A 12,946-nucleotide genomic window follows, 5' to 3' on the forward strand; every position below is an offset into this window, starting at 1 on the left:
GCATTTGTCACTCACGGTTTTTGTTGCAGTTCCCCTCATGTGTACAAGCCCAGATGCAGCTGAAGTAGAATCTTTACAGCCCACTTGTGGGTTGAATACGGTATACATTGCCCCATTTAACTAGGAGAGATCTGGCATGGTGGTCTTATTGTCAGTCTGTGGACTTGTTCTCATGGTGGAAGAAGTAATGGCTCACTTCCTTGCCAGGGGCTGGGCTGAGGTGATCAAAGTAAAGGGAGAGAGTCTGCACACCACTGGAATGTGACTGTAGCGGCTTTTTCCATTCCAGTTACGTCATGTCCCACGTAACCATTAATCCACAAAGTCCGTTTCCATTTCACTTTAGCAAATTACTTTTTTACTGACTCCACAACAAAATCCAACTTATTTGTGATATCTGAGGGGTTTCTTTATGCCAGTTTCCGTCACATTTTTCAACAGTTTTCCACATTAAAGTAATGCAAAATGGGTCCTAACTATCTCCTCTGCTCTGTGATTTTCTGCAGGAGCACGACATTGAGACTCCTCATGGCGTCCTCCATGTGACCATGAGAGGTGTTCCCAAAGGCAACAGACCTGTCATCCTCACCTATCATGACATCGGCCTCAACCGTGAGTGAGAAACTTCACAATGATCGGTGTCCTGAAAGTGATAATTAGACGGAGTTGGAACCGAGTTGGAACCTAACTGCCATGTGTGTGTCCTGTTCGCAGACAAGTCCTGCTTCAACACCCTGTTCAACTACGAGGACATGCAGGAGATCACGCAGCACTTTGCAGTGGTCCATGTGGATGCACCCGGTCAGCAGGAGGGTGCACCTCCCTACCCCACTGGGTGAGTGTCAGGGTGGCTTTGCTGTGATTAATGGGAAAATATTTATTTGCAGCCAGAGGAGCCACAATCAATGCATTTAGCTAAAGTGAAATAAAGCTTAATTTGTTAATGGAGGCACATTCATCAACCAAGCTGTTCTCTCAGAAGCAAAACTGTTTTGGTGTTGCATAAATTAATTTATTTAATGAATTCAGACGTAAGAATGTTAAGTGCTGTGCTAGCATATGTTTCATCCGTCTCCAGCTATCGCTACCCCACCATGGACGAGTTAGCCGAGATGCTGCCCTCTGTGATGACTCAGCTTAAGTGAGTACCCACCCCCCACCTGCCGATAGCGCATCAATGCTAATCTGCATCCATATCCTATTGAGTATTTATGGCCGATCCCACATTCACCGGGGGTTTCTGCACAGGGTCAACAGTGTGATCGGCATCGGCGTGGGAGCGGGAGCTTACATCCTCACCCGCTTTGCAGTAAGTCAGCCACATTTGGATGCTACCTCCGTGTCTTTTTGTGTTTCGCCTCCATGTCTCGGTCGTAATAATTGAAGGTTCCCCAGGCCACACACAGCGTCAGACAAACATTAATTCCACCTATCAAACCCACACAGGGTATCAAGTTTATCTGCAATCTGACATATATGCTGCCACCCCGCAGATGATGAATCATCTTGGTTATTCTGGCCTCTTCTCTTTCCTTCTTTTATCCGCTTTCTGCTCTCAACACAGTGGAACTGAAATAAGCATTAAAACAGAACAAGCAAGAAATGGCCGACAACATAGCTGAAAGATTAATGTTAAACGAGTGAATGTGCAGCCATGGATGTGATCAGAAAGTGGAATAGGTTTCTCCTCCAAGTGTCTGCTCTTGTTTAGAATTAACGAGGAAAAATTGATTCAGAAATGCATTTCCTTTTACAGACTGTGGCTAAAATGTGTTTAGATTGGATAGATTTATAGCAGCTGTTGCTGCAGTGCATTTGCATCTCGTTGAAAGCAACATCCACCACACAGCCTTGACATGGAGCAAGATGGATGTTAGATTTCCCCAGACATCCTCTTTCTTTCCTCAGGCAATTCCCAAATTAAAGTCGTTAATTTAGAAGCGATTCCATATTCTTTGGTTTATTTCTTGATTTTTTTGTGGGGAGGGCAGACATGTTCTACTTTGAATAAATTTGGAGCAGGTTGCATTGCTTTGTGCAAGGTCTGCACTGTGAAGGCGACAAGGCAAAACACAAAAGCTTAGACAAAAATGATTCCTTTAGATTTATGCAGTGTGTTGGCACAAGACTGCAAAAGGCACAATACAAGATAGCTATCAAATATCTCTGCCTTATTTGGGTTTCATCTGCTCCTTTTCTTTGACACTGACATTTATCATTCCCTTCCCAGCTGAACAACCCGACCCTGGTGGAGGGCCTGGTTCTGATCAATGTTGACCCGTGTGCTGAAGGCTGGATTGACTGGGCAGCTTCAAAGGTCAGTACAGCACAGCACCAAAAACCAACCACTTCAGTTAGCTTGGTGCAGTTCTATTGTCAACCATCCTCCTTTTTTAACAAAAAAAAAAAATCTGGTCTCATCTTCTGGTTTTAGAATCACGTTGGTAATACAAGGAAAGCTATAGGGAAGTTGTTGTGATTTACTGGCACATACAAAGTGGATTTAATCATGTTTAAGTTGTACCTGCTGTTTCTGGAATGTGGGGGCTCTACAGTTAATCAGCATGAAGTCTCATATAACCACCTGAAGGTTCACTAGAGGGCGAAGAACTGTGTCCTGTGCTCATTACATAAGAAGAAGTAACCAAATCCCCTATTAACTAAGTCGGTTAGGTTCGGGTTCCACTCACATTGCCAACTTCAGCTTTCCTTTAATAAATGTCAAATGAATCACCAGGTCAGTTAATACACACTGTCATACACTCAAAGACTTTATAAGCTGCCTTACCTTGAACTGTCTCCTCTTCTCAGCTGACTGGATGGACCAGTAACCTGGTGGATATCGTCATGGCTCACCACTTCAGCACTGTGAGTTTGTCTGTGTTGACCTCCATTGATGATGTCAAATTGTAACGGAACCTCATTAGACTTTTCTGAATTTCCCCTGCATACCTCTCAAAACTGGTGACTCTGGTGGGGTTGACACATGGACACATTGTGTGGTGGAAGTTTGCCTTCATGCCCAAAGCAGATTTGACCAGATTCTTCCCTGTTCTCTTCAGCCAGCCACACTTTGTCATTTGGAGTTAATGGGCTCAGTTGCTGTGAAATGAATTGCAGTAAGTGGATGCTTTACCTCATTCCCCTCACCAGGATGAGCTGACAGACAACCAGGAGCTGATCCAGACCTACCGCCTCCACATTGCTCAAGACATCAACCAGGACAACCTGGCCCTCTTCTGTGGCTCCTACCAATAGTATGACGCAATACTCATGCATTAGTTATACATACACACACAGGAAGCTGATTTATTATGCTCTGCTCCAGTCACATTTACAGGAAGCACTCAGACATCCCATTTCTTCTTGTTGTGGCAGCGCTTAACATTTCAATATAAGAATATAAATATAAGTAAGATAAGTGTAACTAACCCAAATCACAGTTCATCACAGAATACAATGCTCACACAATGTTGTGACAATGACAGGCAATTAGTACTAACGCCATACGTCTCGTTTCAAAGAATTATGGACAGATTTAATAGCGCTTTCCTGTTCTTCTGCGAGGCAACATGAAAAATGATCTGAAATGAAAAAGCCTTTTCTGACCCGGTGGACTCATTTCATTTTGACCTCATCGGTCACACTACACAATCCTGGCAAGGCAGTCAGCCAACACAATATAGGAAGAAGAACCTTTCTGTGTGGCCCCTGTTCAAGGAGTATAGTAGACCAGGCTGTCTGCCAGGTCACTGCACCTTTGAGCCAGATGATATTACATTGTGGATTTATTTCTCAGCTGTATTGGTTCCAGATTTAACAACAGCTCCTAATATGTCTCCCCCTCCCCCCCACACCAGCCGTCGTGACCTGGAGATCGAGAGGCCAATCGTAGGTCTGAATGAGGACACGGTCAACACGCTAACGTATGTTTTTGTCTTAACTCTTGACCCGAGTAAGCTCTCTTTGGTTGTGCGTTGTCATTTTTAGACGTATTGGACGTTGTCTCTTCCCATTCAGGTGCCCTGGGCTGCTGGTGGTTGGTGACACTTCACCTGCTGTGGAGGCTGTGGTGAGTCACACACACACACAGACACACACACACACATCTTCTTTACGAGGGATTCATTCTGTCAAAGAGCTGCATTTACTATTTATTTTTTGACATTTCAGGTTGAGTGCAACTCCAGGTTAAATCCAACCAAGACAACTCTGTTAAAGGTGAGGCTTTCTGTGTAATGCATGCGTGATGGAATATTGTAGAAAGACTATTAAGTGACCTAATCATGTTTCTGTGCTCTCTAAGATGGCTGATTGTGGGGGACTGCCTCAGGTTGTGCAGGTAGGTTTTTTTTCTTCCTCAAGGTCTCCATGTTAAGTCGCACTTTTATCTTCTAAATGAGCTTTTAAATCTTTTTTTTTATCTTTTTACAGCCTGGCAAACTTGCTGAGGCCTTCAAGTACTTTGTTCAGGGCATGGGCTACAGTAAGTTAACCTTTCACACACTTCTTTCAGTCTATGTGATCAAAACCTCTAAATACACTTTACACAATGTCTAACAATTGTTTACGCACTAACAAGCCTTTAGGTTGACGTATATGTGGTTAAGGGTTGTGTCCTTCAATGAATTTCCTGTTGACGTGGTTGCAATGACAACTGTATCTCAAATGAGGATTGTTTTTGCTGCGGTCTCCAGTGAGCTTTTGCGAGACACCCCTGCCGATGGGGATTGGATTGTGGCCATGGCCACATGAAAAGACACCATCTTTGTTAGCCCGGTCACGGAGAGGCAGCCGCTGTGCCTCAGAGGACACTAACACCGTTTCCTCTATGCTCTTTGCAGTGTGTGGCAACCACAGCCCTCAGTAGGTGAGGTGTGAGCGTTTCGAGCATGAGTGAAATGACAATGGCACTCAAGTTGTGCTGAACAGTAATTCTCTTCCTGTTCAGTTCTGAGTGGAAGTAAAAATACTCTACCTCTTTTGTTTGTTTTTTTCCTTGCGTGCTTTTCTGTTCTATACAGAACTGTTTAATGATGCAGTCTCACCACAGAGATTCAATGTGCATACTTAAACAGACTTCCAGGCTTTTACAGTCATTCATCCACCACGAAAATCACTGAAAATAAACAAACCTATTCTAGATCATTCTGATTTAGAATGCACCAACTGTAGGTTGATCAATGGATGGATGAAGTCAGGGCAGACCCTTGATGATACAGATGATGCCTGTGTGTATTTCTGTAACTGATTTATCTTTTGCTGTCTGCTTTCCCAAACCCAGTTGAAGGCTTGGGTGTAGCCAGTGTTGCTTTAAAGGCCACCGACTCCTGTTGTGGAAAGGCCACTGCAGGATTAAAAGAGATTAAAAAGAGCGTTTTCATGCAGAGAAAGTGTGGAAAATAAATCTTAACACCTCAGCATGTTTCTGAAAGCTGCTTTTCCCTCATTAACACTTTGCCACAGTGTGAAATGCAAAGGGAAACGGCACGAGTGTACAGGAGCGAAGATCTGAGCCTCGGTTTGAATCGGACCGAGGTGGGCTGAAGCAACCGGAGAACTTCCAATTCAAAACTTCTCCCTTTCTCCCTCTTTCTTTTCTTTAACCGTCACTTACAGTTCCCTACGTTCTTCTCAGTCACCTGAGCAACGAATCAGGTACCAGGCTCTTGAGCAGCTGCCAGGCTAGAAGGCTTTGAACCCCAACAGCCTCCTGCCAGGCCCCATTCAGCCTCCTCCACCCACCCCAGTGGATGAATGTCAATGTATGCAGAGATCCACCAGAGCGCACAGTTTGATGTTGCTGTTACGTAACACCTCAGGGTGATCGATAGTCGATGTGTGTGTCGTCCACAGTGGGATCATGTTGCATACGTTGGCACACATTCATCTCTGTAGGAGTTATTTTCTAGTCCGCATGTATTCAGTCCTTCACCTGTCATATTGTGATGCATGACAAAGTCTTTGCTAGTGCTTGTCTCAGTTATGTTGGGTTGCTGATGCTCCACTGTTGTATTCCCTTAACCACCTAAGCCCGTCAGGACAAATACCACTTTACTCTGTCTAAATATTCCTCCCTTTACTGAGCTCTTTCTTGTAGTCGTCATCGCATACAAATGCAATACGTCCTTTGCCTTTGGAAATCTGCAACACTCAGTCTGATTGTTCAGTACGGTTTGACTTAGCGAGCAGAAACAGAACAGAAAACTCAAATAAGCACGTTTGTATTAGAATTTTTCACTGAATAAAGACACCTCAAATTGGTTGACACAAAAATTTACCTTTTAGGTATTTTTGTGCATTTTCTACCTTTTGTCAGTGTCAGGGTTTCGCCATTTAGCAGCCTCGTCCAGAGTAGAACACATCTCCAGTTCGGCAGCAGCTTTCATGTTCACAGGGGAGGCTTTCCTTTGTGTAAGGTCAGTAACTTACCCCCTTCCTATGCCTTTCATTTTTCAGATTTTCCCCCCGCTGGTCATAGTAATAATTTTTATTGAAGACCAATCCTCCAGAAACATAAACAAAAACGTATTGCCACCTCTGCTCGGGCTTAAGTGGTTAACAGAGTCACTGTTCTCTTTTTGCACACATGATTATTTTAAACATAATTTCTTTTTGACCAGTTTGCATGGTAAGAACCTGTTTTTGTCATTTTGTGGTACATGATTTCATAATGGAGCCAGTGTTGCTCTTCCCACACTGTATTGAGTCGCTGTGTTGTGTGAGTAGAATATAAATGTGTCTCTGTGTGTGTGTGTGTGTGTGTGTGTGTGTGTGTGTGTGTGTGTGTGTGTGTGTGTGTGTGTGTGTGTGTGTCCGTTTGTGTGTGTGTGCGTGTGCTCTTTCTGTGTATCCCTGTGTGTGTGTGTGTGTGTGTGTGTGTGTGTGTGTGTGTGTGTGCGCGTTTCAGTGCCGTCAGTAGGAATGACTCGCCTCGCCCGCTCCCGCACCACCTCCTCCTCCAGCATCACCTCCATGGACAGCAGTCGCAGCCGCAACAACCTCAACAGCCTGTTAGAGGGCAGCACCACCGGGGCCCTGGACAGCCAGGTCGGACCCCAGACCATGGAGGTCTCCTGCTAAGACCCGCCCCGCCCCCCCACATACACAGTCCCACAGTAACTTATGTGCCCTCTCTCTCTCTCTCTCTGTCTGTTTCATCCTTCTCCCAAACAATGCCAGGAGGATCTTTAAAGAACTGTGTGAGTAGATATCAGAAAGACAAAATATATAAACAGAGGCCTATTATTCAATATTATAGAGAAATATACTGTAAAAGTCACATCCTGAGTTGGATAGGAGAAAGAATAACTACATACATGTGTTGTATATCAGTCAGATGGTACAATGATTGACACCACTGTTCTGCCCTTGTATTTATTTATTTTTTCACCATACCTTTTTATTTCTTAACGTCTGTAGACAACCATTGAATTCCTCTGTGTGGTCTTGTCTGAATAACCCGTTGAGATTTTGTTTGATTGCACAGTACAAACACTTTTTGCCGTTTTTAACTGATCTGATTCATGTCGTGAACTCCAAACACATGGCCTACATGGATTGCGAGGCATTGTATTCTTGTGTGCTTTTATTCTGATATATTACTCGTTCCAGTGTGACGCTGAACTAGACTGAATTACACAAGGGATGGCTAAACCTAGATGCAAAACTAGAACGGTAGTGAAGGAAAGGTTGTGTACTTGTGTGAAGATTTTATCACTTTTTACATTTGTTCTTTTTTTTGGGATTCTTTTTGTAATTGAGCTCCTCTTCCTGTATTGTGTTGATGTTATTTCAGTTGAATAGACCTGTGCAATGATTCTTTAATGTTTTAATGTTTAACAGGTTGGTTCTGATATGAAAAGTAAGTTGAGTTCATCCACTAAGGGGCTCAGTGGTGCTTCTCACTGTCTGCGATTCAACCCATTTATACTACTACTGAATAAAGCTACAACATGAGAAAAAGCCTGATGTGTTCCTTTATTAAATCTGTATGAATGTATTCAAAGGGGCACGATGGAGAGAGATTAGGAGGATCAGCTCAGTGCGCTGCAGTTCACACTTGTCTTCTGTTAGTGGAAAATTGAGGCGACTGCGGTGAGTGAGTTTCCAACCACAGTTGTCTTAGTTCTTCAGCGATCGGCCTCTTGTCACAGGTGAGCCGATCTATGTTTAGCATACACGAAAATTAATGGTCAGCTGCTCTGAAGCAAGAGGTTGAATGTGATGATTTAAGATTGCAAAAATATCAGGAGAAAAAGTGAGCTGTTAATCTGATGTTGACCCAATCTTGCAGGATGGTGTGGTTACTGATATGACTGCGTTTCCTCCATTAGGCTCTTAGTTTTCCCCAACTGATGTCTGAGAAAAGAACATCTCGTAAATCCAAATACAAACTAGATCACTGATACAACATACCTTAATTCCACATGTGGGATCCACTGTAAATACTCCCTACCTGAAGCTCATCATGTCAGTTTGGTGGCTGGGGTTGAAATATATTCGACATTTTGTTTAATTGCATATGACCTACTTTTGCATACATGAAATACAAATGTCACGGATGTCATTTACAGTAATGTGAGAACATGAAGTATACGGAAACCAGCTAAATCATAATGATCTGGAAACAGCCTGATTTTGTTTTTCCGCTCATAATTCTCGACGGTTCTTTAATTTACCACAATTCAGGTCTATTCTGGTAAAGATAGTATCATTTCCCTAATACATGTATTTTCCCAACATGACTGCTGTGCCCTGTGGCCGGAAGACGTCTATAGTGCATCTGATGAGCATGAATATGTCTCTCCAGCTCCAGAGACTCACACTAGTCATTCAAATAATTAGTGCCATCCTGCACAGTTATGACTAAAGGAAGCATCTATCTCATCTCATTAAACTGCATATTTTATTTGCCACTTAACCTTCTTGAGCTTGTTCTTGACCTTTTTGTATCTATTTCAAATATGTTCTTTTAAAATGCATTCCTAGTTCCAACAGCTTATTGGAGCAATATGATGCATCTAATGCGAGGAATATTCAAACCAAGGACAGTGTTTGTATAGCTTCATTATTCCATTAGTAATTTATATTCTTAATGTCTTGTGCATCATTCTATAAAGATGTGGCCTGACATATTTGAACTTGCACAGGGTTCGTGGGGTTGGAACAGCTTTAAATGACTGCTGTACAAAGTGCTTTCATATTGCTATTTTGAGACTGCAGATGCAGCATTAATGGGCGAGTCTGTAGGACAGCATAACCTTGTCATGCATGTATATCTGATCTTACCGTGTGACTGATTGTATCTACTGTTTCTACTGGGCTGACAAGGAAAATGTGGTTAACTATTGTTTCCATCCTCTGACATCAGCGCTCATCTGCATAATGCAAAAGCAGCCAACACGAAAGGTTGTTGATGATGATTATGTCACTTCCACCTCAACATAGTACATGCTTACATGCACGTTCATTCCATAAACAAGTGATGCACGGTAACACCCCATGAGAGGGATCAACACAAGCTGTTCTTAGTCAGGATGTCATAGGCTTCGAGCGTCACAGGAAACCCTCGCAGACTAGCATACATAAAGCTGTGCAGGAAGCTTCGTCTGTTCAGCCGGCTCTCAACACGACAGCTGCACAAACACGCCAAGGAACACAGCAGAGGAGGGGACTTGTTCATTCTGGTTGATCTGTAGGACAGACTGGGAGCCTAAGTTTATACTGTAGGTGCATATCTCATAGGCATACACACGTGTGTCTGGATTTAGTGTGAGAGCAGTCGAGCAGTGCTGACCTGAGTGTTGGGAGAAGATTTGTAATTTACCAGTTCTGAGAGGGATTGCTGGCTACTTGTGCGTCATATAATCTCTAGATTAACAGGTTTAATCAAGGAATTAAGAGGGTGAGTATTTAATGCTATTATCAGATTTATATATAATTTCCAACCACTTGCGGAAGATAATTCTTTGGCAGCACTTATCTTAATTTTAAAAAAAGTATTGTAATCCAAAATGTGCACAAATATTTAATAACATCTTTTTACTTTATTTCCATCCATTGAGGAAAGGTCACAGTCTCTGTATGAGGAAACCTGACACTAGTTTCTGTAAAAGTTTATTTGCAAAAACACATTCAGTAACTCTTTATATTGTTAATTGACTTATTACGTTTTTACCTGAACAATAGTTTGAATGACATTACCCGGAATGCATGATAAAAAAAGAAAGAACAAATCTGTTTTTGCAGATGAACTCCTCATTTTAGTCTTCAGCAATGCATCATATACAAAAGACCTGTAAGTGTTGCATGGAAATTTGACAGGATATCAGTCTCTCTTCTTGTGGTTAGACACCATCCTGTTTTCATCACTTTGTTGCCCTAAAGAATGTCACACTTGCCTACACCTGCTACCTGTATGCTGTCGACCTAACAATAACTAAAGTAACAATAATAATGAATAATGAATGTGAGTTATTGAAACTGTTTTCTAATTTACCCCCCAAATCTCTCTCTGTCTCAGCCGCAGACACATTACACAACAACAAGAAACCAAAGATCATGGGGATCTGCCCAGCCAGGTGCCGATCCAACCTGACAACCCTCGAAAATCCAACTGAGCTTGTGTCAACAGGTAGGTTCTATTCCTAAAAAATGTACTGTATATTCATGGTATCCACTATCCAAGAAATACATTGCTTTTCAGTCCATTCGCCTCAATACTGATCAACTTCAACATCTCCTCCTATCTTGTTGCAGCTCACCACAACATGATCATATCCCTCTATGACTATCCAGCCAATAGCCTTGCAGCGTTGACCGTGAACATGGGAGAGAAGCTCTTTGTCATATCAGAGTAAGCAATACAGCTGCTTAACAACACTGTGCTTCATTCCTTTCAAAGATACAATTAGACTTGACCGCCTTTTTTTTTTATCAACAGCGATGGTGATTTCATGATGGTGAAATCTACAACCACAGGCTGTGAGAGCTACATTCCTTCCCATTACACTGCCAAGGTGACTGACAGGTAAGCTGCTATCATGAGGACGTCTGGCAATCCATCTATGTCATTGGTGTGCGTGACAAAAGCAGAGGGGTTGTGCTGACTTGAACTGAAAGGCGGGGAGTTTCCTGGCAGGTGGGAGGATTCTGTATGAAGATGAAATTAACTTCACTGGCAGCAGATGTCATGTCACAAAGCTTTTGATCGCTTTGTGACATGACATCAGCCTCTGTGGTTTCAGCCCTCCTCCAGTGGGGAGCACTCCCTTATGATGTTCCAGTGGGTTTTCCAAAAACAAAAGCAACTGTAAAATACAGTAAATGACATCTGGAAGATTTGTGTCAGTGTGACATTTATTCAGAGGTAACATCCTGCCTGTCTGTCTGTCTGTCTGTCTATCTGTCCCACTAAGCCTAATGTCTCGTGTCTCCTCTCTGTGCAGGTGGTTGTTCACAGGCATCAGCAGGTACAAAGCAGAAGAACTACTCATGCTGTCCCATAACCGTACAGGAGCCTTCCTGATCCGAGAGTCAGAGACAAACAGAGGTTAGATATATTTACTTTCTTTTTCAATTTAATATTCAATCTAAGCTGAATAATCGAAATTCAGTACTCACACTGGCAAAAGAACGTCCTGTCCCGTCTGTTGCCTCATTTCCACCAACATGGAAACGATCTTGTTCTGGTTTGAAAACCTAATTTTGAACCGTTAGGAGTTTTTCCATCAAAGATAATCTAAAATTAGAAATCAAAAATCGGTTCTATCTACGATCCAGAAAATGGGAGGATTTGATGTGGGAACCATGGTGACATTATAAGTGACACCTTCGCGATTGTTCTATATATTACCATACCATGTTCTTTATATTCTGTGCATTGTCAGCTTAGGGACAGTGACCATGAAAACCAAAATGTAAATAAAAAGCTTTTATTAATCTATCGTCACCCTGCTGCTCTCTCTGTATTCAGGTTGTTACTCCCTGTCTGTCGTGAGGAGAGCCAACTCTTCATACCTGGACTGTGTCAAGCACTACCGCATTAATCACCTGCAGAATGGCTGGTTTTACATATCCCAAAACCTCACCTTCCCCACCCTGCATCACCTGGTGGAGCACTATTGTGGTTAGTACAGATGAAGTAATGCTGACGTTTTCAGAAAGAATGCACCAGTGAACACACTGAAGACTCATTCACATGTTGCCTCTGTTTACAGAGTTTACAGATGGATTGTGCGATCGCCTAAGAGAGCCTTGCTTCGTCCGTGGTTCAAACAGTAGAGAGACCATGTACTTACCCACAGCGGTCAGGAATGCTACACTTAACTGGAAAGACATCAGCAGGTGAGTACGCTCTTTCCAGTGGGACTTGTACTCATCACTGCCACAAGATGTCACTCTTACATGAGTGTATGCAGGACAACATGGGCTGTTGTAGCTCGCTGGTTTTAAAAAAATACTCCTTTGTTTCCTCTCAGGTCCATGATCTTCAGAAGAAAGAGAACAGAGTCAGAAAACTCTCTGGTGAGCGAGGGACTTAGGGAGGCTATAACCTCCTACCTTCAAATGACAGAATGCAATGGGCAAAGCTGGGACACTTGAGGAAAGAGAATGCGCAAACATGGAGGACATCATCTGCATGTTCAAATAATATCTGACAACGCCTTGGAAGACAGACAGCTGAAACACTACAGTGTCTGGAGTTGTGACATAGTGTATGTTGCCAAATGGACATTTCTTCCAGCTTTTTGGAACCAAAAACTGTATTTACAGTGGCGCTCTTAGCTCAATACAACCAGTAGGATATTTTCATGCATTTTCTCTCTTTCAAACGTGTTAATTGTGAATATTTCTGTGTAAAATGACTTTTTACATCTTGTTTGAATGTAACCTGTATAGAAAATGTGACAATATATTACTGTGCTAATTATGGGGATTGGCT

General features: G+C 42.6%; 2 protein-coding genes across 3 annotated transcripts in view; both read left to right on the top strand.

Annotated features, from left to right (window-relative positions):
- The window catches only part of ndrg3a (ndrg family member 3a), a 29,644-nt gene extending 22,053 nt beyond the window's left edge, over positions 1-7,591 (top strand). For both annotated transcript variants that reach the window (XM_076141161.1, XM_076141162.1), the window contains 13 exons: positions 507-612; positions 715-835; positions 1,079-1,141; positions 1,249-1,309; positions 2,231-2,317; positions 2,812-2,868; positions 3,154-3,257; positions 3,861-3,926; positions 4,021-4,072; positions 4,174-4,221; positions 4,307-4,342; positions 4,435-4,486; positions 6,911-7,591. In XM_076141161.1, coding sequence (XP_075997276.1) covers positions 507-612; positions 715-835; positions 1,079-1,141; positions 1,249-1,309; positions 2,231-2,317; positions 2,812-2,868; positions 3,154-3,257; positions 3,861-3,926; positions 4,021-4,072; positions 4,174-4,221; positions 4,307-4,342; positions 4,435-4,486; positions 6,911-7,083 — 1,026 coding nt within the window. In that variant the 3' untranslated portion in view covers positions 7,084-7,591. The remainder of the gene's footprint in view (positions 1-506; positions 613-714; positions 836-1,078; positions 1,142-1,248; positions 1,310-2,230; positions 2,318-2,811; positions 2,869-3,153; positions 3,258-3,860; positions 3,927-4,020; positions 4,073-4,173; positions 4,222-4,306; positions 4,343-4,434; positions 4,487-6,910) is intronic.
- A 1,990-nt stretch (positions 7,592-9,581) lies between these two features.
- On the top strand, positions 9,582-12,858 carry sla2a (Src like adaptor 2a). Its single transcript, XM_076141396.1, has 8 exons — positions 9,582-9,907; positions 10,526-10,636; positions 10,762-10,858; positions 10,946-11,032; positions 11,451-11,554; positions 11,978-12,130; positions 12,222-12,348; positions 12,483-12,858. Exons 2-8 carry the CDS (start codon positions 10,564-10,566, stop codon positions 12,604-12,606), a joined length of 765 nt encoding a protein of 254 aa, XP_075997511.1. The 5' UTR covers positions 9,582-9,907; positions 10,526-10,563; the 3' UTR covers positions 12,607-12,858.
- Positions 12,859-12,946: the final 88 nt, after the last annotated feature.

This window comes from Genypterus blacodes, unplaced genomic scaffold, assembly GCF_046128005.1.
Source record: "Genypterus blacodes isolate CSIRO-AG114 ecotype Tasmania unplaced genomic scaffold, CSIRO-AGI_Gbla_v1 ptg000017l_1, whole genome shotgun sequence".
Lineage (NCBI taxonomy): Eukaryota > Metazoa > Chordata > Actinopteri > Ophidiiformes > Ophidiidae > Genypterus > Genypterus blacodes.